Source organism: Symphodus melops (genome assembly GCF_947650265.1).
Source record: "Symphodus melops genome assembly, chromosome: 12".
In the NCBI taxonomy this organism is placed as follows: domain Eukaryota; kingdom Metazoa; phylum Chordata; class Actinopteri; order Labriformes; family Labridae; genus Symphodus; species Symphodus melops.
In genome coordinates, this window is record NC_136702.1 from 21,297,596 (window position 1) to 21,322,746 (window position 25,151).

General features: G+C 39.7%; 2 protein-coding genes across 13 annotated transcripts in view; one reads left to right on the forward strand and one right to left on the reverse strand.

Moving 5' to 3' along the window:
• Nucleotides 1-672: 672 nt before the first annotated feature.
• obsl1b (obscurin like cytoskeletal adaptor 1b) overlaps nucleotides 673-25,151 on the reverse strand; it is a 33,011-nt gene continuing 8,532 nt past the window's right edge. For 2 of the 9 annotated variants that reach the window (XM_079358330.1, XM_079358334.1), the window contains 28 exons: nucleotides 24,789-25,055; nucleotides 24,610-24,684; nucleotides 22,582-23,946; nucleotides 21,866-22,141; nucleotides 20,926-20,949; nucleotides 20,530-20,805; nucleotides 19,397-19,675; nucleotides 18,948-19,223; nucleotides 18,430-18,705; nucleotides 17,112-17,363; nucleotides 16,413-16,688; nucleotides 16,043-16,315; nucleotides 15,320-15,595; nucleotides 14,967-15,242; nucleotides 14,416-14,691; nucleotides 14,057-14,332; nucleotides 13,707-13,976; nucleotides 13,333-13,599; nucleotides 12,971-13,240; nucleotides 12,243-12,509; nucleotides 10,978-11,244; nucleotides 9,534-9,646; nucleotides 9,284-9,437; nucleotides 8,605-8,766; nucleotides 8,391-8,495; nucleotides 7,872-8,138; nucleotides 4,920-5,189; nucleotides 673-1,924 (listed from right to left, as the gene is read on the reverse strand). In XM_079358330.1, the coding sequence (XP_079214456.1) occupies nucleotides 1,914-1,924; nucleotides 4,920-5,189; nucleotides 7,872-8,138; nucleotides 8,391-8,495; nucleotides 8,605-8,766; nucleotides 9,284-9,437; nucleotides 9,534-9,646; nucleotides 10,978-11,244; nucleotides 12,243-12,509; nucleotides 12,971-13,240; nucleotides 13,333-13,599; nucleotides 13,707-13,976; nucleotides 14,057-14,332; nucleotides 14,416-14,691; nucleotides 14,967-15,242; nucleotides 15,320-15,595; nucleotides 16,043-16,315; nucleotides 16,413-16,688; nucleotides 17,112-17,363; nucleotides 18,430-18,705; nucleotides 18,948-19,223; nucleotides 19,397-19,675; nucleotides 20,530-20,805; nucleotides 20,926-20,949; nucleotides 21,866-22,141; nucleotides 22,582-23,946; nucleotides 24,610-24,684; nucleotides 24,789-25,055 (7,442 nt within the window). In that variant the 3' untranslated portion in view covers nucleotides 673-1,913. The remainder of the gene's footprint in view (nucleotides 1,925-4,919; nucleotides 5,190-7,871; nucleotides 8,139-8,390; nucleotides 8,496-8,604; nucleotides 8,767-9,283; nucleotides 9,438-9,533; nucleotides 9,647-10,977; nucleotides 11,245-12,242; nucleotides 12,510-12,970; nucleotides 13,241-13,332; nucleotides 13,600-13,706; nucleotides 13,977-14,056; nucleotides 14,333-14,415; nucleotides 14,692-14,966; nucleotides 15,243-15,319; nucleotides 15,596-16,042; nucleotides 16,316-16,412; nucleotides 16,689-17,111; nucleotides 17,364-18,429; nucleotides 18,706-18,947; nucleotides 19,224-19,396; nucleotides 19,676-20,529; nucleotides 20,806-20,925; nucleotides 20,950-21,865; nucleotides 22,142-22,581; nucleotides 23,947-24,609; nucleotides 24,685-24,788; nucleotides 25,056-25,151) is intronic. The other 7 variants (XM_079358338.1, XM_079358337.1, XM_079358331.1 and 4 more) reach the window with 6 other exon arrangements.
• LOC306833219 (uncharacterized protein) overlaps nucleotides 5,130-25,151 on the forward strand; it is a gene marked incomplete at its 3' end in the record, with an annotated part of 33,011 nt that continues 12,989 nt past the window's right edge. The window contains exons 1-5 of one of the 4 annotated variants that reach the window (XR_013780319.1): nucleotides 5,130-5,214; nucleotides 6,349-6,417; nucleotides 19,536-19,669; nucleotides 20,545-20,664; nucleotides 24,770-24,849. Coding sequence is in view for 2 of the 4 variants with exons in the window: in XM_079358343.1 (XP_079214469.1) it covers nucleotides 6,413-6,417 (5 nt within the window). Of the gene's footprint in view, nucleotides 5,215-5,242; nucleotides 6,418-19,535; nucleotides 19,670-20,544; nucleotides 20,665-24,769; nucleotides 24,850-25,151 lie in introns of those variants that run through there. The other 3 variants (XM_079358343.1, XM_079358342.1, XM_079358344.1) reach the window with 3 other exon arrangements.

Consider the following 25,151-nt stretch of genomic DNA (forward strand, 5'->3'; position numbering starts at 1 on the left):
TATTGCAATCCTTTCTCAATGCTGTCAGATACTTTTGATAACAACTGGAGCCTTTCAGTGCCAAAAACAAGCTGTCCTGTTCTGTCCTGTGTCTGAAGCCACCTGCAACAGCAACTCCTCAACATCTTTTTACCTTTGACTATTTTAAAACCCCTTCATGAAAACCTATCATATATAGGCCTGGGATTAAAAATACTGGAGTTTCCCTTTCACATACCTGAAAGTACACCTCAGTGAATCCGATCATGACAGCTTTTTTTTTGTTGTTCTTCTTCTTTATTGGACTCCGATGTAACATGCTTATTAACCTGTTCCAGGTCCAGATCCAGTTTCATGGGGGAGACTTGAAGCAGACATGTTTTGAGTGTGTGTCTCTGTATGTGTATGTGGGTGTGTGTGTGTGTGTGTGTGTGTGAGAGGGGGGCTCAGTGTGATTGTACCTGTGTGAGTACTGACATTGTTTAATATTTTAAAAACAGATACTTTGGCAACATGTGAAACCATAACCTGTCTTTAAATAATGATTTAACTTTTCTTCTTTTTTACTGAATGCAACACGAGTATTAACGTTGTGACTCGAGTTAAGAAACTGGTTCAAACGAGTGAGTTTTTAAAATTGCTGCTGATTAATGATACGATTGATAAAAAAAAAAAAAACTACACACAACTAGAGATATTTCTGCCTTGTGTCAATAAAGCATGTTTTATTGAAACAGATGAGAAGTCACCACTTTTTTTTTTGAATGCGCTTTGAACACGCGACACAACATGGCAGAGGTGAAAACAAGTCAAATGGAAATATGGAATATGGAACAGATCTGATATGAAAATAAGTATCAGTCGCTGTTTAGTTCAAACACAACACATTAAATCTAACACACCCTGATCAAGTTATTTTGAGATTGATTCTTTCCTTGATTTCCCAATTTTTGGCCCAATGTATTTACATTACAAGCCCTTCGCTACAAGACCGAAGTCTTTCCAGTCTCATCAATATATGAACAAAAAGAACAAATCATTAAAATAGTCTTAAATGGCTAAAAGTAACGAGATAATCCTGACCATAGCCTAAAGCAAAACTTCAATTTCACATGCACACATCAATTGAAACATTATGCACATAATGTCTGGATGCTGAGTATGACACACCGTCTCAAAGAAAACTTTTTAAGCACACTGAGTGCAAATCAGATATTGCAAAGCATTTTGCACAATTATGCACATCCATTGTAGTTATGACTAATGTTTCCTGCTTTCATTGATACTATTACAACATAGGCAAAAAGACGATTAGCTCAAACGTCATGACTGAGGTCTCAATCGCTCCTGGTGTAAAAATGCTGTTTTTCCCCAGTTTCTGAATTTGATTTTATCAAAACGATGAGCAAATAGAGTGGACTACACCTGATTGGTATTTCAGGACACTTCAAAGGAAATGTTTTTAAATCTGCTTAGCTACATCTGTATTCAGACATGGCTCTATTAGTTCTGTTATTTCCATATCGGACTTCCTTGAACTCTTCAGTTAAACTGTACTTTGATTATAACGGTATGGCTTTAGGTTTTAATTGTAGTTAATTTTAGCATTTTACATTAGCATCAACTTTCACTGCACAGTTCGACTCAGTTCACATACACACAGAACATTATTTACATCTTAACTGAACGTTGCATTATGATTAAGAAACTTTGAAGAACATCTGCACACTCTAACAAGGACACATTTAGCTACAGTCAGATTTTACTTGGATGCAGAAAAAAAAACAGTCAATTGAGCTGCATGGTATTTATCACAACCCTGTTTAAACCACTTTTATAGACATTCTTGTTTGTACATTCAGAGGCAATGTCAAAGTTACAACTGAAAAGCATCAATTAGTGTTGATGATGCGATGACAGATTGGATATGTCCCTCACGAATCACCTGAAATATGAGCAGAGAAGAAAAATGAGACTCCGGACCGGACCAAGTTTGAACTTATTCTGTTCCAATATAATCCTGTCATGCATGAACTGTCCATTCTGCTACAAGTTTTAATTCACAATCTTTGTGAACAGTTGCAAATGATACCGTTTCTATATATCTCTCTGTTTGAGACCCTTTAAAGAAGTCAACGTCCACCTGAGACCCGTTATGACAAGTCATGGTCCATGGTATTCTCAAAACTGTGAGACATTCACTCAAGATTTAATCTATTACATTGTTTTACTTATATATTTTTTAAATGTAAAGGGTTCAGAAAAAGCTGAATTTAATCCAATATGTGACCAGGAAAATGTAAACGTTTGATTTGAGGAATGGAAATAGAATCTTTTTTTCTCCAACACTCGCAGCTTTTTGTGTCGTTATTGTAAAGATAAGAAAGTGTCTGAAATCAGGGCGAGAGAGAGAGAGAGAGAGAGTAGGAATAGACATGCGGGCGAGAAGCCACAGGTCAGACTTGAACCTGGGTCACTGACTTGGTGTACCACAGCCTGTGAACGTTGGGTTCGCACACTAACCACGTTATAATCACTTCTGATAGAATCTTTCTATAAAAGACATTATCCATCCATCAGTGTAGCGTTATATAAGTTATATGTTCTTATGTTATTATGCTATTTCACTTTTGTCAGTACTTTTTTCTTTTGCATTTTTTTTTATCTTTCACTTTCTAATCTAGCTGTTGTAAAAACTCAAATCACCCACTAAGAGTGAGCAGTAATGTAAACCTTATCTTATCTTAAGTTCACTATGGAAAAAAAAACAAAAAAAAAACAGCACTTACACTTTTCATGCTTTCAAAACCATCATGTTAAAGAGTCTCCATTCAGAGTACACAGAGAGGCCCAATCACAGCACTGTGACTTTATAACTCGACGATAGAGATCATGGAATTCATTTGGTTATCCTTGTCATCTCACATTTATTACATTTGTACCATTTTTCTGACCTGTCAAAGTAAAATACTAATAAAGTGATCAAATGAACGTGGTAGAAGAAACAGTCTATTTTAGTTTCTGAACACATACATTTGTGTTTCTGTGATTTCTTAGCTGAACATACTTCCAGGTTGTGCCATGCTTTGCCCTAAATACCGCATCAATTCTTGACCCGGCTCACCAGCCCGATCATTGAACCTTATACCCTATCTCTAAAAGCCCACATAATAAAATCAAGCTAAAATTAGTTTACTGCGCTGCTCATTTAAAATGCCCAAGAAGGCTTTGTAGGTCTGTGTGCTCTGTGTTATGCCTGACCTACATCCCTCCATACATCATAAACACCTTATAATATTTACAGAATGCAGCGTACCAGGAGCCAAAGCATTCACTGTGTTTATTACCATGTGCTGCATGTACAGTGCCAAGTCATGCAACACACTTAACACATCATGTTGCCAACTCAGAATTAGGTTGAAGGATTTATGCATCTCTTTGGTTATATTTGATGGATTTATTGACTTTTTCTGTTTTGAATTAAAACCTTTTCTTGGTGAATAGATTTAGATTTAAAACGAATCACATAAAAGCACAATTTTCTCTCATCATTTAAAAAGTGTATCAGTCCTCTACTTCAGGATGCTGATTTGACCAACTAAGCAAAGTCAAAGCTTAGTCCTTATCTCCATCTAGTGGTTCATTTATGAATGGACACGTTTATAAATTTGAGGTTTGGTGGTGGTATTGGTTGGATGTGGTTTAGTTCATTTAAATTCAGTGTTAAGGCTGTAAAAAGACGGGCTTCTCCAACTGATAAACCTCAATGTTACACGTATTTTAATCTAATTATATTGCGTTTGCTCAAATAAAATAGATGATTCTGCATATTTAAAAAAGATTTTAAACTGTATGAATGCATTGCAAAAACTTAAGATTTGGGACACCAGATAGCCTGGAGGTTATGTCCTGCCCCATGTATGGAGGTTATAGGCCTCAGAGCAGCAACCATGGGTTCAAATCTGACCTCACCCTGCATGCCATCCCCCGCGCTCTCCTGCTACATTTCCTGAACGTATTTAAGCATAATTCATTTATGTAATGGGATCAACATTACTGTGACAGATAATACAAGGTTCAAGGTTCATGAAAAAAAAAAAGATTTCATGAGCTTTGATTTTATGGTAAAAGATTCATCTCAACACATTTCATGTAATGTTTTATTATAAACTGAATAAGAGTGAAGATGACATTAATGGGAGAACATCAAGGGGGCAATCATTGGGCCTCTTTTGAAATAAACTGGTGACATTGATAATATGAATTTTCCGAAACGTAATTGAGACTGAATGTTTAGTTTACTGTCCCAGTAACTGAACAATCACAACACAGAGAGAACAGAAGGCACTCAAATGTGTTTTTTTTTTTTTTACAAGTTACTGGATCTCTTCCTGTCATCTGATGTGTCACAGCTGTGTACAGTTAGAACAGATAGACACCCTTTATATTGATATAATTAAGTACAAAATGGCTTGTATTTGGGAGGTTTATGCTTCACAATAGTTAAGGTCAATGTATAAGTAGCATGGCTTCATATCGATAAAAGATTCTGTTGTGTAAACTGAGCCTGTCAAGACACCTTAAAACATAATATAAGAAAAAATATAAAAAATATTTATTCTCCAGGGTTTTTCCCTGGAGAAGCCCAAAATGCTTCCTGCCCATTCAAAGAGATGTGATCAACACAGATTACAATCAGCCTTAACAAATGCCAAACATTAACTTTTGTATTTTATTTATATTTATATTTTATTATCATTCTGTCCCTGATGGTTTTAAGTTTCTTTTTCAAGCAGGTTCCTGCCCATTGTCTTCCTGTGTATTTTCAGGCAGTGTATAAAAGCAACATGGAGTTTATGTTTATATATTTCACTGACAATGTCTGTTAAGTCAAGAAAAGCTTTGAAAATCACAAAAAATGAGCGGCTTCTATTACTTACTAACTATTCGAAGCTGTGCTCGGCTATTTGCTTTCCCGTAGGTAAACTCCACTTCTCCACTCATGTCAGGGGAGGTTTGTCTGAGGGTCAGCCTGTGGACCGTGCCCATCTTCTCCAGGCTAACCCGGGAGCTGGCCAGTAAGGGCTCCCCTTTCAAACTCCACACAGGGGCTTTGAGAACTACGACTGACACCTCACATTCAAAGCAGGCCTCATCCGGGGCCATGACCTCCACATCCTTCAGCTCTCGGACCATCTGCAGGGACTGGGCTGAATAAGCAGACAAAAGGAAATGGTCACTTCACGATATAGTCTATGTTTTAATGTTAGGCCTTTTCTTGATAGCCACACAACACCCATATCTTTTTTATGTGTTTATGTTTGTAAATGCTGAAATCTAAAAGCAAAAAAAAATGTCAATGTCTCTGTGTAAAAAAGATCCCATGTTCAGGTTTTATCAGGTGGAATACAAATACTGATTTGATGAATTTATCTGAAAAAGAGAAATTACTTTCTGTTTGATTTGGAACAAAACTAAGCATATATACCCATGGTCTTACCATAAACAGGCTACGATAGTCAATTAAGTTTTCGTCCTTATTGTTTTTTCTTTTTTAATAAAATTGTTTACTTTGTTGGTGTAAATTTTAATCCTGTCATTTGAAATCCATAAGGGATTTTTTTGTGTTTTCAATCACCTTTTGTGTCTTTTTGACTGGATTTATTACAAGGCAGATGAAGGGGCGGAGCCTGTCCTCCTAAATCCCGCCTCCAACCAGTAATTTGGTGATAGTCATAGCGTTTGATAAAATAAATAAATAAATCAATTGAAATTGGCTTTGCAAAAAACGTATTGACGTCACAGGGACGTAATGACGGTGACCAATTAACTTTGCGACATGCTGGTTTGTTTGGCTCCGAAGTTGAAAGGTTGAAGGCAGAGGAGCACTAACTTAGAGTCTGATAATGAAGACAAATAAAGACTATGAGGAAGAAAGTGAAGAGTCAGACCGAGTTGCATGGAGCTGACTGGAAGAGAGGTCTGTCGTGTGTGTGTGTGTGTGTGTGTGTGTGTGTGTGTGTGTTTGGCTCTTCGGCTAAAGTTAACTGCATCCATTTAAAATTGCAAGGCAGCTAGAGTCGTGAGGACATGTTATAGCAACATTCAGTGTATCTGCTTTACCGTAAATCTAAAGGAGTGCGACAGCTGTTTTTCCAAAGCCAAAGATGTATACAATCAAGCTGTGCTTTTTGCTGTTCCTACTTTATCATCATGTGTAGTATTTGTTTTGGCTTGGTGAGCTGATGTTTATTAAACTGACATTGAAATAATTTCCTGTGTTAAATATTTAGTAAATAACAGCAGACAGTTTGACTGTAATGAGGTTCAATCACGACTGTTAATAAATAGTCCTCCTGTGTTTTGAAGCGTTTCAGCAGTCCAGGAGAAATGGACTTCAGAGAGCCGAACATGTAAGAGAGGGAGCTGGCTCATGGGGTAAGGCTGCATAACTTCACACTGTCAAAATGTTTTTAATAGAAATTATTCATGTTCAGTCCTGTACCTGTATGCATTTTCAGGTGAGTAATTCCTGTCTGGATAACACATGCAGTTATACTGTGTGTGTGTGTGTGTGTGTGTGTGTATGTATATATATATATATATATATATATATATATATATATATATATATATATATATATATATATATATCCACTACACTTATAATATATATAATGCATTTATTCAAAATAATCATACGCACCATAAACTTGTATTGAAAGAAAACAACGGGTCTAGTCTGCCTGTTTTTGCTCTGTTCTGGTCACTTTTCATACATGGTTATTTTGACAGTCTTGTGTTCAGAGAGGTGAATCATGAGAATAGTCTGCAATAATAAATAAATTAACATGTGTTCATTGGCTCTGTTTCAGCCCTTTAACCCCGTAACATTGAATTTAAGGCCACAATTTAAACCAGCATGTTGCAAATGGCATCTTTAAACAGAAAAATGTGATCATAAAGGATATAAATGCGGTGTCGTCCAATAAGAGAAATGACATGTGTGAACTCTGTTTTGCCAGTAGATGGCGCTCAGATGCAATGTATGGGACCCTCCATTCACTGTGTAAGCTTTAGTACAGATAGCTGCTTTTTATTACACTCTGGGAGTGAGTTGTTAAAAAAAAAAAAAGGTAAAATTGCAACTCAAAAGATGGCGTCCATCACTCATGCCTATACCTGTATTTTATGACTTCCTGTATACCAATAACAATCACAGAACTTTCCACTTATTACAATTGTATGCAAACTAATTCCAGCTCAGACAGCTTTTAGATTTGTTATCGAATACGTATTCTGTGGTGGATTACCTTTTGTTTTTACAGGACTGATATTATTGTACAATACACCTTTTTTTTTTAAACAGCAGAAAAAGTGTGGCTGTAAACTAAACAGTAGCTCTGTCTTATCCCTTCAACCTCCTAACACGGAAACAAACAACAGGAGAATGTTTCAAAAGGCAACTTGAAAAAAAGAAAAAGTACTTTCATGTTAAGGTTAAAAATGTGTTGTTATCTGAAAGAGAGACATCACATGTGTTTGCTTTGCCTCGCCAGTAGGTGGCGCTTGGAGGGTATGTATGTTATCCTCCATTCCCAGTTTAGATTTAAGAGGCTGCTCTTGTTACACTCTGGGAGTGAGTTTTTTTGTTTGAAGCACTGCAACTCAAAACATGGCACCCATCACTGAAGCCAGTATTTTGCTATAGAATAATGCAATAACACACTCAGACTAATTCCAGCTCGTGTAGCATGAGATATGTTGTTAGAGTCGTGTTGTGGGCCGAATGACTTTACTTTTCGTCGCATTGATTACATTGTACAATACACTTGTTTATCATATTTGGCTGTAAACTACACAGAGCTCGTATTGATCACAAACTCTCTTACCCTCCACGGACAGTTTTGCAGAGCATGAATGCTCTCCGACCTGCACGCTGTATGTGCCCTCATCATGCAGCGCCACTTCCTGGATGATTAGTTTGCGGTAACAGCCTTCACTGCAGATCTCAAAGCGCTCGGATGGCAGGATGACATTGCTGCCTTTGTACCAGCGGATGCTACATCTCGGGTTAGACACGGCACAATCCAGGAGCACCCGAGTCTTCTCAACGGCCGTCTTATCCTGCAGAGGTTTGACTATGTTGACAGGGAGCTCTGAAATGGAGTATTTGATAAAAGAGTTAATGTTTCCAGAAGTCAACACACTTTCAACCCTTCAAGGCTCCTAATTAATACAAACAGAATCAAGTTGCCGACAGCAAATAAAGCAACAATACTGGACAATATAAACTGTACTGATCAAATTCAAAATTTGTGTAATTTATTGAGTAAGGACTACAAAACTTATATTTTAAGCCAACCCTTTTAAATACTGAATGAACACCGTGTCAGATGTAGAAATCGTACCTTTCACCTCCAGGTGAGCGACAGATTGAACTTGTCTGGCGACAAACTGGATCTCTCCTGAGTCCTCTGCTCGCACATTGCACATGAGAAGAAAATGTTTGGTCCCTGAAATGACAGTTATCACATACTGCATGTCAGTGTATATACACTGGATAGTTGTAAAAGTGAGATCATGTTTCACAGCCCAGACATGCAGGAACGTTTTGATGCCGACCTTCCTGGCGGATCTTGATGGTGCTGGTGGGCTGTATCCGCTCCCCGTTTTTGTACCATTCTCCTGGCACATCCTCCACGGAGATCTCACAGACAAACACTGCATTCTGGTCTTCCTGGATGGCCAGGTCTTCAAGACCATGTAGGATCTGTAGCTCACGCTCTGCCAAGTAAACAGCTTTGCATTACACGGGCACAAATTCAAATGGCCAAAAAAGGAAACAAAAATCACAATACCCCTGACAATTATAAGACTAGTGTTATCTGATTAATGGGCAGAAAGGAACAGGTCTGTGCTATAACATCCACTATAGTCCTTTTGACATGTATTGATGTAATTGAGAGTTTCTCCCTCTAACATGTTCATTCAGTGTAGTATTGATTAGAAAGCATTCACAATCATACATTTCATTCACAAACTTGAGCCGCTTAGACGTCGGTGTGTGGTTATTGAAGTCAATGTACCAATAAGAGTGGTTAAATGTAATTAGTCCCGCCTCATCAATATTTTTGATAGAGAGAGAGAGAGAGAGAGAGAGAGAGAGAGAGAGAGAATAATTACACATCTCCTTTTGCTTTCTTGATACAGTCCCAACTGCTTCTTTTTTTCCCCCAGCAATTCTACACTGTAGAAGTAGAAGACCATGTATAATTTACAGTATTTAGACAGCAGACTTTACCATAGACCTCCACAGTGCAGGACGTAGTTACATCTCCAGCATCGCAGGTGTACACTCCAGAATCACTGATGTTACATTTCATGATCTGAAGAAAACGTTTCCTTCCCATTGCATAAATGCGCAGGTCCTTGCCCGGCTTAACCTCGACCCCGTTCTGAAAAAACAAACAAACAAATAAAAAACAGAGATGCAATTTAATTAATGGCAAACTGATAACTTTATTTCAGAAAAGCAGTAATTCCAGACTTGCCTTCAGCCATTTCACATCGACATTATGTCTTGAAAGCTCACACTCGATGGAGATTATCGCCCCATCAGGGAATTTCTGGTCTTCCAGTTTTCTGAAGACGGTCACTGGGGGCTCTGTAAAAGTAAGAATAAAATATGGGTCAGGCTAGCCAACCACTCTTAAAAAATAATTTACTAACTTTTCAGGTTTGTTACTAATTTATCGCGATGACAGTTTCATCCAATCGTCGTCCTCAGCTTTTCAACCCCTAGCTCAAAAGGGATGAAGCTTACTGAGTGACTCGCTATGGAGCGGATTATTTTACAGCAGGAGGTTAAACTAACACCTGACAGAAAAGACTGAACAGAGCTACTGCTTTTCAATGGGTCGTGCTAGGCAGTTTGTAATGTGAGAATGGATGAAGGCAACAGTAGCAAAGCCGTCACTGTGGTCTATTATGGTGCCTCCATTGGTTAGCATTTGGTCTGTTATGGTAATGCTCTGTACTGTACAGCGTCTGCAAAAACCCCCAAAAACATATATACAAAAAAATATACATTAATGTGCTTTATACCATTAAAGGGATACTTCACCCATTTGCATGAAGCTTTGTATAATTAGAAACATGGTAGTAGTGTTGATTGGTCGTGAATCCAGCCCTCATTTTGCCCTGAGACGAGAATTTTTTGCCTGGAAGTTTTCTTCATGTGATGCAATATGACGCTTTTTGCATCACATGCAAAACACATTTTTCTCGTCTCAGGGCAAAATGAGGGCTGGATTCACGACCATTCAACACTACTACCATGTTTCTAATGATACACAGCTTCATGCAAATGGGTGAAGTATCCCTTTAAGTAGTAAAAGTGGTTATTTGCCTAAAGTAACTTTTGAGTTAATTTTTAAGAGGTCTCAGATTTGAAAACCTACACCCAATTTTAACCTTGTATCTTATTACTTTGACCAATGCAAAAAGTTATATAAATCATCTGGCAGTCATGGCTTCATCTTTTAGGCCAACTGTGCCTAAACAAAAGTACCTCCCTTAACAAGTGCTTGTTGTTGCCGCTGACAGGCTTCTGTTGTCATAAAACTGTCAGACAACATTACAGGTAGGATCAGTGCAGAGTTGGACTATATGGTTCAGGTAAGAAGCCTTTTTTCAAGAAACGGCAACATCGCCCTGAAGTCCTCAGACTTCATTAACAACATCTTCAATTTGACCTTGCAGAACACAGCAGACACTGGTTCATCACTACCTCTACTGGTTAGTGTGTCTGCATGATAGATAGATAGATAACACCAACGTCACAGAAGTCAAACAAAATAAAGACAATGGAGATCATTTTCATTATGGGCCTTTGCCCCAGCAGCAGACATTTTTCACATTGCTACAACTTAGAAATCAGATCTGCTTCATGTGTTTCAAAATATCCCCACATCTACTTTTTTTAAAATAACCTACCCTTCACAATAAGCCTCGCGGTTGTTTTCAAATTCTCTACACAGAACATAAAAGTGCCCGTGTCCTCTACTGAAAGGTTGGAGATGGTGAGGCTGTGGACTGGTCCTTTGGCACTCATACGGAAGTGATTTGTCGGCTTCAGTTTGATTCCGTTTCTTGTCCAGGTGCCTGGAACATTTGGATGGGACAGCTCCACTTCAAAAGACGCCGTTTCTCTCTCGGTGGTTTTAATGTCAGTCAGCCCTCTCTTCATTGAGATTTTTCGAGCTGTGAAGAAAATTTCAGAGATTTAGCTACATTAAGAAAACTGCTTTGTGAGTGCTTTCTGTGTTAATGCTTTCAGGTATATAATGAAAACCAAATAGTAGTTGAACAAAGTTTGAAAGATTATCCTCATTCCACCCTAACACCGATAGACATGGTGTCCAATCTCTACTGCAGAATAGATAGACAGCAGTCTGCAGCTTAACAATCCATGCTGGCACACATTGACAAGTGGATATTTTAGTCATTCGAGTATAGGGCTTTACACAAAAGCCACATCTGAAACTGCCAACATTTTTCATTTATTCTAACACAGACGAGCATTCCCTGTGGAAAAAAAGGAGTGTTTATTTTGGAGACCTGATGACAACAACCTTAGTTTTGAAGGCCAGTGTATAAATTTAGATGCAATGAGAGGAGATCCAAATTCATAGGAGGTGCCAACAGCAGCCTGAAGTCCTGACTGTCCCCTTCCCACCCACACTAGTGTTGAAAGAACAGCCTTTAATTCAAGCCTTGGCCTGTGGATCATTGGACGACGAAATATAAAGCAGCCTGTACCAAGAAAAACAAGCATAAGTATGTCTTAATCACTACAAGATGTCGACTTTATAGTCTGTACATGGTATTTTGAGACCCTCAAGTGGTGGTTGTTGACAAAATTACACTTTGTAAATTGTTTAACCGGTATTTTGTTATTAATCAATAATTTCCTCATGGAAGTTTGTTCGGATTTCACTTTGGAAATCAAAGGACTTAATCATCTTGTGTCAACACAGAAACCCTGCTCTGAAAGGCTGCTTGTGCTGTAAGGCTATCACCTGTTGGTCGCCATCATGTTCCAGTACAAGTGCCACCTTGGTCCCCAGTCACTCAAATTACTCTTACTCAGATAATTGAGCTTTGCCTTCACAAGAAGAAGCAACGGCAAGAGGTGGAGTTGTCGGCAACGCCGGTAAACAAACAGCAACGGGGCATAGTGAGAACACGTGCACACTCACGTTCCACTGTGAGCTGGGCTTGCGTTCGGTCATGGAGGGTTTCACAGCTGTAGGTGCCCCGGTCAGAAGAGGCCAGTGTGTGGATGTGGAGGCTGTGGATTCGGCCTCTGTGTTTCAGGGTGTACTTGGCGCCAGGGTGGATCAGCACCCCTTGCCTCATCCACTGCACCTCGCCAGAATCCACACTCACCTCCACCTCTAGAGTGGCCTCACTGTACTCTTCAGCTACAAGAGGCGCCATTTTCTTGGTGAACAACACCTGTTGCTCTAAAAGCGAATTAAGCAAGTTACTAGATAACTGAAAAATGTAAATTGTTTGAAGTATTTGAAGATCAGTAAAGTGACACTGCAAGTACAACACACTGAGCAAGTTAAACGGTCTGAGGAGACTTGCCCCCTGCTGTGTCATACATCAAAACCACAGGGCCACTAGTCTGTGTCAGTTACTGGAGGAATCCTGACAGGAGAAGCTGCCAAACATTGACCATTGAAAGCCCCTCTTCAAAAATGTAAATTTACCTTAAGGGTCAATTTCTATCTCCATATGTGCTTATGATAAACAACCATTCAAAGTCTCCTCATCTCGTCACACCACTATTTTTAAAACAATTGCTCACAAGTGAACATACAGGGATAACTACGAGAGAGATGAGGCCTTTAACAGTCAATGGGTGTTAAATCTTTAAACTTCCATGATGTTTTTGAGTGCACAGGGGGCCACAACTCACCTTGAACCTGGAGTTCTGCCTCTGATACCAACCCCTCGACATCAGCTGTCACTCTGGCGCTATCTGAAACCCTGCAGTTGTGGATGCAGAGCATGTGGCATAGTCCATTGCTTGAAATGAGAGTGCGCTCATTCACAGCTACTTGCTTGCCATTTAGGCGCCACACCAACTGAGTGTCCTCTGGTGAAACCACACACTTAAATACTGCATCTTCCCCTTCACGGACAGTGGTGTTACGCAGCTCCGCTATAAACTCAACAACGCGGGGAGCTGAAGGCAAAGCATTCATCTAAATTAGATTCACTTTCATTTTTCTTTCAGTTCTGACAGGCCTTAAAGTTTGCTGATTGAAATGGACTTACTTTCTACAGTGACGGTGGCTGAGGTCCTGTCATCTGTGGATTCACATGCATATTCTCCTGCATCTTCCTCCTGTATGTGGTGGATCGTAAAGCTTCGCTCTCGAGCTTGTGCCCTTATGGTGTGCCGACGGCTGGGTGGGATCTCTTGGCCGTCTTTTAGCCACTGGACGTCTCCTTTGGGCTTGTTGATCTCACAACGTAATATAAGGCTACTGCCTTTCAAAGTCAATTTGTTCTCCAAAGGTTTGATGAATTTCACTGGCATTTCTGAGTGGAAGAAATAAATATAATTCCAGATATAATAACTGTACAACTCACAGTTATAAAAAATGTAAATAGAGGTGACCTTTACTTTAGCAGTATTAAGTTCTCACCTTTTACTAAAAGACTGAAATACATCTCATCTGTATTGACGTCACAGACATATTCTCCAGAATCTGACAGCTGCAGGGGATTAATGGTGAGCTTGTGGGTAATACCCTCACTGGAGATGTGAATGTTGTCCTCGTTCAACAGTTGGCCATCCTTCAGCCACCGGACATTAGCTCTTTCACGGCTCACATCGGCACACAGTGTGACACTCTCATTCTCGTAAGCTGAGATTTTACTGTTTGCATTTTTATTCACAAACTTGACGGGGAGCTCTGAGGACACAGAGAGACTTTTATGTTGAAACATTTAGTGAATCAAATTGGATATTTGTGAGATGCCATTGTGCTCTTACCCTGGACCTCCACAATTGTTGTCAGTTTGTCATCTATGGCATCACAGATATATTTTCCAGAATCTGAGGGCTGAAGTCCAGAGAGAATTAGTTTCCTCACAACATCGTGGCTTTCAATTTTTATTCGGGTGTCTGGTTTCAGTATCTCGCCATTCCATAACCACTGAACAGTGGCGCTGGGCCGAGACACCTCGCACTCCAGAGTGAGGTCATCTCCTGCCACCAGAATGTGATGCTCTGGGTTGCCTGAGTTTCCGATAATCTGCACAGCAGGCTCTGCACGTACAAGACATTGCATTATTTTCCTCCTTAATAAAGGAGGCACAGAAAACAAATGCATTGCTCAATCATTTGATCACCTTTAACAGTGATATAGAAGACCATCTTATCATCCTTTGCATCACAGATGTACTCTCCCGAGTCTTCCAGTCCAGCATTAAGGACAACCAGTGATCGGAAAACGCCTTGCTCCTCGCTACAGTATCGTTCAGTGTCATCAATTAATTGATTATCTTTGAACCAGCTGACAGAGGCATTGGATCTTGATAGTTCACATACAAGAATAATGTCATCTGACACTAAGAACTGCTTTTCTGTTTTTGCATCGGTTTTGCCAACAATTTTTACAGGCAACTCTGAAAATGAACAGAAAAGAAAAAAACAGAAATTCTGTTGAGTAAAAATATTTTTCTTCTTTTTATCATCTGTCCAGAAGTGTTTATCTTTTGAATTGGTAAGTAAAGTCTTTTCAAGCAAACTGTATGGTAGAGAGCATAAACATTTGATTCAATGATATAGCTCCAATCAGGATCATGATTGCACAATAGGAGAATTCTTTTTCTGAACTTTGTCATCTGTCAGAACTTTGAGATCCCTTATCATGTCTTTAGTAAATAGCAGTATTACCTACCTTTTATTTTTACTTGGAAATCCATCACATCATCTTTTGCATCGCAGACATATTGGCCAGCATCCTCAACTATGAGGGAGTGAATGGTTAATTGACGGGTGACTCCGTCCTCAAGGATGGTTATATTTCTGGAGTCCTCAACTTCTTCCCCATTCTTCTTCCAGCTGACCTCTGCATTTGATCTGGAGACTTCACAGTCTAGAACCAGAGTCTCCCCAGCCACTTTCTCCACTCTACTTGCCATCTTCCTCGGACGTACAAAGCGGACAGGAGGCTCTGCATAAGAAGCGATTTTGTTAAAATCAGCTAAACAAAGACAAAGATGACGTATTTTCCTCCTAAGCTTTCTTCACCTGCTATGTTGACAAAGAAAGTCATGGAGTCATCTGCTGTATCACAGACATATTCGGCTGAATCTTTGACGGTCGTTTCAGGTATTATAAGTCTTCTGTAGACACCATCCACCTCGAGAATTAGGTTGTCATTCTCCTCAACTTCAAGTCCGTCTCGATACCAGCGCACCACTGCATTAGGCCGGGAGATCTCGCAGCTCAGTACCATCCTCTCAGAGGTCTGCTGGCACAGCTCCATTTGGGACTGACTTGGGGACACAATGCGCACGGGAGGTTCTGGACAGACACATTATCATCAGGATGAAACCCAAAAAGCTTTGGCAAAGTCTGATTTATTTATTTCCTAATCCCTCTTGCGTATGAGTAAGGATACAATTGTGGTAGTAAGAGTTGTCAACCCCCGCGACCCGGCCCCGGATAAGCGGTAGAAAATGAATGAAGGAATGAGTTGTCAACTCTTCATAGGTCTGAGATTGCAATGTCCCTGTCAATAGTTTATAAAGAAAGATCCCAGATATGACTATGTTTGAAATTAAAGAGAAAGTCTCTATCGACTGGGGATTTTCCTACACTTTCCCCCTTCAACCAACCTTCAAGACTGGCTATAAACATTTTGCACATCTTTTGTTTTTTAAGCATGAAACCTTTAATAAGAAAATCAATTCATTGTTGTTTTTCTTACGATTCTCAAATGTACGTTTTTAGTATTGTATGAAGGCGTACCTGTAATTGTCAGATGAAAGAAGATTGAATCGTCGGCTGTATCACAGACGTACTCCCCTGAATCCTCAACTCCACTTGAAATAATCTTCAGACGTCGATAAGGGCCTTCAACCTTGAGTTTTATGTTCTCGCTCTCTTGCAGCTTTTGACCATCTTTGTACCAGCTGACTGCACCGTTTTGACGAGACAATTCACAGCTCAGAATAATTTCCTCCGGGACATGACGGTCAAGGTGGACGTCCTCCTTCGGATAAATGATGGTGACTGGAGGTTCTATGAATGAAGAATAGATGATATTGAACTATTATTTTGATGGATTTTTCACATTTTAACTTAGGTCAGTTAAAACTTTTGGATGTTTGCATCTTACCTCGTACATTCACCTTGAACAGTAAAACATTGTCACCTGCACGACAAGAGTAGGTGCCTGTATCAGACAATTGGGCTTGATGGATTGTGAGATTCCATTGGGTGCCTTCGGCTTTGATGGCTACGTTATTGCTTTGTTGCATCTCGATTCCGTCTTTGTACCACTGGACGACAGCATCAGCCCGAGATACTTCACAAGACAGAACAAGCTCTTCCTGTTCCACGACACTCTTGAACAGGTCCTCCTCTGAGATTTCAGCAAATGTCACCGGCGGTGCTGCAGAGAAGATACCACAAAGACAGTAAGTCTTTGCTTGAAAGTAGCTCGTGTTGTTTTTGCTTGTACATGCAGTAGCTGCAAGGTCAGGTGTGTCAGAGCTTAGAACAGCCTTGCAATCGTTTTTCATAGATGTTATAATGAGTGTAGGTGGCTGTTAATCTGTTTTTAAAGCAAAACATTGAGGCAGTACACTGAAGCAATGCAGTACCTGTTGGTGTGTTGGGGAAAAACAGACTTGTCAGATTTCATGCTAATTTTTTTTCACTGGCCATGATTGTTCAGAATGTAAATGGAAACTTCTAAATAATGATTATAATATGGTTAATTAAAGGGAAATGAGCTATGAAGATATGATGATCAGATCTCTAAGATGAACAAGGAGCTACAATGATTACATCTTTCTAAGAAAAAGCATATCACCTTTCACCTCCACATCGTTGAATTCTGTTTCATCAGTTTTACAACTGTACACTCCAGAGCAAGAAGACATGGTCGATCCCTCAACTCTTGTCCTCTTTATTCCTTCAGAATCAATGTTTATTCCTGATTTTGGAAATGGTTTAACCCCCTCCTCACACAAGCAGGTCTGGCCTCTGGGGTCTGAGATCTCACACTGAGGTTTGATCAAACTGCCTGCTTCCACAGATGTGCTCCTTTCAGCCTCTGGAACAGCTGAGAATCAAACCGGTGCTATAGGAATTTCAATTCATTGAAAAGTAACCAGATAGTAACCAGATGTGCTATGCTGTGTTATCTAAAAAACTTTGATTTACAGGCAATAGGACTCAAAATAAAGTGGTGTCTATAGTCACTGGATTAAAACTAAAATGTTGTGCTGAGATAGGTTTAGAAAATGAATAGTGATTCTTATTTAATATTGAAAATATTGTGCTTGTGTTTAAATAGCTAAATCTTGATTGACGTGCTGCAATGTCTTCATTTGACTGTCTTTTGATATTATTTTGCAGTTGTTAAAACAGAAAATAGAGCATTAGTTCCCGTCTAGGGCAGGAGGTTTGTAGTATCTTGCAAATAGTACTTTCTGCGTGCAGGAGGCTGTGCTTGGCATCTTGCAGGCAGGTGCATACTTGGACATGTTCCAAAATGGAGAAAAATATGACCACTACTGGTTTCACAGAACTGAGCTGTTAAATAACTTTTTTTTTTCATCACCAATTACACTTAGTGGAAACGTGTTAGCAAACAAATGTCCATTTAAACACCCGGCTGAAGCAGAAAGCACACTTTTAGTAATGCTTCGGAGTTTTGGTCTCCAACATCCTTTATGTGATATCTGGCTGTACAGTAGATGCTTAGACTCCAATGTGCTCTTATTATATATTTCTAGTCGCTAACTTTGCCTGTGCTGGAGACTAGTCTATGTACCAGAGCTTTACTTGGTATGAAAATACTCAGTGAAAGCTGAGAGGAACAGCAGTAATATTAATTTCTGTTTTGTAACTATGAGCGCTAGATTTCTTATTATACATAGTAGTTTGACTCACTTATCGCTGCATATCACAGGCATTACCTAAGTACAGCGAGCTACTTTATGATCCTTTATGACCTTATCTATGATCCATTTATTGTAAGCCCTCACTATGTGCAGCTCTGTAATTCAAAATGTGTGACTGAGCTTTAGTACACAATGATTTAGAATAATAATCTATGTTGCTGTGGTAGCCAAGACTTAAGAAAACTTTAGTAAATATGACGAAGCTCAAAATACGTAGATCACCTGCAACATCCACCTTGAATTCAATACGGTCATCTGCAGCCTCACAGCTGTACGCCCCAGAGTGTCTGACTTCTGCTGATTGAATTATCAGCGCTCTCAGTTTGTCTTTGGTTTGGGTTTCATATTCACTTTCTGGAGGTAGCTGTTCTCCATCCTTGGCCCAATAGACTTGGGCAGTTGGCTCTGAGACTTCACACTGCAGCTTAATTGGGCAGCCTGTTTCAGAAAATTTGTTTCTTGCGATCTCTGGAAGTGTGGAAAACTTCACAGGAGTAGCTGTGGGGGTATTACAAGATTTAAACTGTCAAATATCAAATGACAAGTCTTCATATTCTGTTTTTGTTGTGGTTGTTTTAGCACGTTTTTAGCACGTTAGGTGCAAGTATCTGCAGATTTCTTTTTTTAGATTGGTAAACATAATTGGGTAAATAAGAGTAGAGATAAGGGTGATAAAGAGGATCCTTAAATGTTTGTCTCAAACCTGTAACACAATGATATACTGAATAAAAGCAAATCACCTTCAACACCCACATGGAACGTCACAACATCATCAGCAAGCCGACAGCTGTAGAGGCCAGCGTCTGAGACCTTAGCAGAATGAATCATTAACTTCCTCACGCTGCCGTCTCGTTTCATGTCAAGGCCAGTTTTGCAAAAAACCTCCACCTCATCTTTAAACCAGGAAACCTGGGAAGCAGGGTCTGAGACCTCACACTGCAGGATAATTGGACAACCAACTGTAATCAACTTGTTTTTTTCTGACAGTGAGACTGGCATGATCTTTGGCGATCGGCCTAAGAGAAAGGAACAACAGGGGTTTGGGATAAGAGAGGAATTCACACAGTGGACAAAACTTTGTTCAGTCATAACATGCTCTCATGGACATTCAAGACAAAACAAATCACTCACTATAGACTAAGACAGTCGTATGTTTAGGAGATTGTTAGGAGTCAAGATAGAATATCACCTTTTACATCCACTTTAAACGTGATGGTGTCATCTGATGTGGAACATTCATAGGTGCCACCATGCATGTGTTGAGCAGAATTGACGAGGAGTGTCCTTGTTAGACCATCTGACTGTGTTTCCATATCGTTCTGTGGTAGGAGCTTGATTCCATCCTTGTACCATTCAACATGAGCAGAAGGGTCACGAGAGAGTTCACAGCTGAGGACAATGGGACAGCCTTCTTCCACACACGTGTTCCTGTGACTGTCCTGAAGCTCCGAGAACTTCACAGGTAGTGCTATAGGTTTCAGATATTGCAAACAGGGGTGTCTTAATAAACCTCAAACATTTCTTGCACTCGTTAAACATAATGTACATTTAATCAAGATTAAGTATGAAACGCAACACAAAAACAAACACAACAAGGACCTCCACACTGACTAAACATCAGATGAAAGAGAGCAAGAATCAAGAGTTATCAAAGTTAAAGTCCACCATTTAAGAAGTGTTGAATGAGCACAGACAGTTTATTTATGGCAAAGAAGCTGTGTTCTATTCGTGCCCTATATCAATGGATCTCAACTGGTCCAGCCCAAGGACCCACCAGCAAACTCCCCAATGAGAAACCGCGACCCAGATTTCTCGTATTTTTCAAGCAAGCAGATTTACTGAATGAATAATATTGCAGATTGGACTTCAGACACAACAAAACATGACAGAACAAAGAGACACAACAAAACAAACCTGATTGGCAACCCACTGAAAACAGCTCCACAACCCACTGTGGGTCCTAAGCCACCAGTTGAGAACCACTTCCCTACATCACACACGTTATTTCCATGTGTGTGTTAGAGATGTGAGTCATGCATAAGAAGAGGCTGCATAGTGAAGTTGCATGTTGAACACAATATTAGAGCAAAGATTTCCACACATTTTCAAAGTTAGGAAGTTTATGACCATTGAATCTAAACTGAACATGAATTAATGTCATTAACAGCTGAGTTATTATGTTGGTGTGAATATGTTGCTTACATTTTTTGGATTAGTTCCCCAAATCGGCCAAGCAGATTTATTTCGGTCACAAAGATGACCTCATTTCTCACTGTTAAAGTTAGTTGACGATGAAAGCTCGACAGATTTTCTAAGAATCACCTTTGACTTCAACAGCAAACTGGATGTCATCATCCTTAGACTCACAACGGTATATGCCAGTGTGGGCCCTCTCTGCTGATGGGACAACTAGACTCCTCACACTTCCTTCTGACTGGATGTCTACTCCACTCTGAGGTAGGAGCTGTGTTCCATCCTTGTACCAACTGACTTGTCCAGTCGGGTCTGACAGCTCACACTGCAGAGCAATGGGACAGCCCGCCATGACTGTCTGTTTCTGGTCAGCCTCTGTTAAAGCTGAAAACTTCAGAAGTGGTGCTACAAGATTAAATGTAAAACAGAATTTGTTAATAAAACATACCAAAAGAAGGAAGTAAAAGCTGAAATTTAAGCTCTTAGCATCTACTAAATGATTGAAATATGTTTTGTTATTCTAACCTGAAATTGAAAGATTCTCAGGCCCTAAAAATGAAAAAATGCACAAAATTAACTTTGTGCCACAAGTTTGATGAATCAATAAATCTATAGGTTAGATGAATAAAAGCATAACGTTTTCCTGATTCAGACTTTGTTTTACATCTTTAGTTTTGTTTTTGAATATCGATCATGCACTGGAGTATAACTTAACTAAGTTGAAGGCATTACAATGAGAAACCAACCACTTTTAAACGGCTTTTCTCCCTTATTAAATCACAATCAAGCATGAGGGAAAAATGTTGGTATGAAGTAAATTAACCTCGTGCAGTGCTGGTATGATTAAAACATCTCAAAACAGTGGAGGTGGACAGAGTGGATTGTGGGCCATTAGTCCGTACTGCTCAAGCTAACAGATATTGAAACTCCACATGGCAAAGGGATGTTATTAGAAAGAGCTGTACAGCTGCACATAAAGATCACACTGTGGACTCAGCTGAATGCAATGGAACTCTTCACAAAGGAAGACAATGTCACTGCTTTTTTTCCTCTGGGAGAGCCCCCAAAACACACCACGTCTTACATACTGGTGCAACATATATCCTGTGGTTGAGGTAAGGTCTTAACTTTGCTTACTTATTAAACTGTTAGCTTGGGACCCAGTTGTGACAGGATTGGTAGGTAGATGTATTTAATGTGCAAAATGCACAAAGAACAACAAATACAAAAGGATAGCTTACTATGAAGAGATTTCATGCCAAATGTATTCTTTCAGTTAGTCCCTAAGAAAGCATCTTAAAGTCCAAATGTCATAGAGCCTATAATTATTTTAAAGATACAAGGAACAGGACACTGTATAGGTTACTGTTTAGAAAGACACCGATCAATCTTTATGAGCATTTAGAGAGTATTTACGCTTTGTAAAATCGATGTGCAAAACAGGATAAAAATAGCATGTTTTCACCTTTAACATCCACATGAAACTGCATAGCATCATCTGTTGTCTTGCAGATGTAAATCCCTGCATGAGACATCATCGCTGACTGGAAAGCCAGTGTCCTTATAGAGCCCTCTGCCAGCATATCTTGCCCAGCTGCTTCAGGTAGTTTTATTCCGTCCTTGTACCAAGTTACTTGAGCATTAGGATCTGATATCTCACATTGCAGGACTATGGATTCACCAACTTCAACAGACTTGTTCCTCTCAGCCACACAAAGTGTTGTAATTCTCACGGGTGAAGCTGGGGATTTATGGTAACATTAAGAGAAAGTTGCATCACTATTACTGTCTGGATCACAAAATATGCTTTCAAACAGCAAATACAAAATCACAAAACAAGATTAGTCATGCCAGTAATCTCTAAGAGTTAAAATAAGTCCTTTTTAAGATAATATTTAAGTTATTAGTAATTTCACAGGGGCTAACTTTGGTTAGATTTGAGATAACTAGGCATTCAAGTTAGGATTTGAGACTCTTTATTTATTCTTTTCCCCCTTTTTTTTTCATCAAAAGACCATCCAAGCTCAAAGATTTTACACTGGCCACTGAAGTAGTTTTAGTACAACAAAATTAAGCAAATAAATGTAGAAATTGGCATCACTCAAAGATTGCAAAGAGCAATCTCTTCATTTTACCAAATTCGAAAATTGTGCCTGACCATTTTTGTTTGATAATGCTGACCATTTAAATCACCTTCAACAGCCACCTTATTTGCAGTGACATGGTCACTCCAGTGACTGTCATTTGTCCTTGATAGATAGAGCTCTTCTGATTGGACAGTAGATGTCTTCTTTACATAGTAAGGCTCTGCCACCTGGATAGATGAACTTTGCACAGAGTAAATTGGGCTTTCTGCTTGGCATTCTGTGGCCTTGGTGATGGGAAGACACCCTGCTTGGACTGTTTCAGGCTGTATCGACTGGCACAGCATCTGTGAATGGTTGGATGGTGCTTGTTTTCGGAGTTGGAGGTTGTCACATCTGACATATGCTGGCTGTTGCAAGTTGTAATGTTCTCCATATTGGACAGCTTTAGTCTTTTTAGAGTTACACAAATCCAATGTTTGCAGAGATGCAGGTTTCGAAAAGTTACCAATCCTTCCTGGCTGGACTTCTGAGGTCAGTAGGTGCCTTTTTAACTCCTCTGATTTTACAGCTGCCGTATACAATGAGTCACCAGGCTCCTCTTGGATACCTTCAGTTGGTAAGCAATCAAGAAGTCTCTCTGACAAGACAGCGGAAGTCTCTATGGGGCTACAAAATGCATCTGATTGGACAAATGCAGTCTGTGAAGATTTTAAACAGTCTTCTGATTGGAAAGTTGCAGTATACAAGGAGGTATAGGGCCCCTCTGATTGGACAGTCGCAGTATGTGAGGATTTAGAGGATTCCTCCATCAACACAGTTGCAGTTTTGGGAAAATGACAATCTGACGTGACTTTTGAAATCTTTAGCTGGTTACATAGGTGCTCTAAATGGGCAGCTGAAGTCTGTTTGGTGTCACCTCGCTCTGCGTTAGCTGCTGGTGTCTGTATTGAACTATGTAGCTCCTCTGGTTGGCCAGTAAGAGTCTCAATAGTAGATATCTCCGATTCAGCAGGTGCAGTTTTTTGAAAATTACAGAACTCGTCTGTCTGGAAGACTGTCTCCAAAGAAAGACCAAGCTCCTTTGATGGGGCTGCTGCAGTCCGTACATAGTGAATACACTCCTCACGGTTATATTCTGCAGGCTTTTCAGTGTGGCAGAATGTGGCCGATTGCGTAATTGACGGCTTTATGGAGTTAGAGCTAACTGGAGATTGAGCATCGTGTTTTGGTTGAATGTGTGGGAGATCCTTTTGCTGTTTAGTTGTAATCCAGTTTGTATATTTATTTGTTGATTGAGAAGTTGGTATATAACCGGAATGTTCTTCATATGTCTTTGTATCTTCTGTCTTGCCACCTGAGATGCCAGTGTTACATTTGGCCAATATGCAGTCAATGCCGACAGCAGAAGCGTCTTCAGTTGACCTCTGTTCTTGGTCAGAAGAGAGCCTTGGCGTTGTCGCTATAAGCATTGTGATGTACACAGAGAAAGGTTTTCAGTGGGTTGTTGGTCTCAATAATTCTTCTCACAACAGAATTTCACATCAGTGTGGGTTAGCATGAAGTTATGGGATATTTCATTGCAAAGACAAACAAGAAGATCGACCAGTCTTGGTCTGAGATTGAGCTCCTATGTTTCCCCCTTCAGCTGACTCCTAATGCGTTCTACCATCAGCTTGTCATCTACCACTCCAAAAACCTAAAAGTACATTTTCTTCATTTTGATAAGAGTTCGTTGTCATTGCAAGAGGAGATGTTTGGGGGAGCAAAATGAATGAGAGGATCTGCCGATGAAACAAGATATAAGATGGACTTCAAGACTTGCAAGCTGCTTGTTACAAGCAAAGATGGCTGTTAAAATGAAGAATTATTTGACAAACACAACATTTATGTTAGTATGAAGAGCAGCTATTTAGCTATTAACATCCACATGATGTATTAAGAGCCAAGAACTGCAAAAGATTACATGAAATCAGAAATCAAAATGACATGACAGCAATTTTCTAAAGAAAAAAGTAGAGATGCCTTTGATGATTGGGCCAATGGTAAAATGTGCCACTGCTGTTATTGGCATTATATGCTGGGTTAACATGGATGACTGATGTATCAAAATATATCAAATCACCTTTGACATCAAGAGTGTATTGGGCAGATTCATCAGTAATCTCACCAATCTTGTTACCAAAGTGACACTGCTCTGCTGTTTGGACAAAGCCAAAAAGAAAACAATGAGCTAGGTGAAAGCTGCATGTTTGAAACTAAATACTTCATTATTATTTGTGCAGGTACGATGTGGAACACCACCTTTCTTGTCTGCAACTAGCTGTGCATCCCCAGATGATCCACAGCCGAACGTCCCATCATCAGACATTTCATGTGACTGAAGGGGCAAAGCTTTGCTGATGCTCTGTAATTCACAGTCAGCTTCCCTTTTTGGGTAGATCTGCGTTCCATCTTTGTACCAGCAGGCTTTGGCAACGGGATCGGAAATCTCAAATTGCTGAACAATTGGGCAGTGGGCTTCAGCAGACTTCTCAACATCAGGACCAATCAGATATGTTTGAGCTGGCACTACAGACAATCATTGGAAGCAAAATGTGAACGTGCATTACCCCGAATTCAGGAAAACTGACTTAAAAAAAGATGTCACAACCTTCAGACATATTA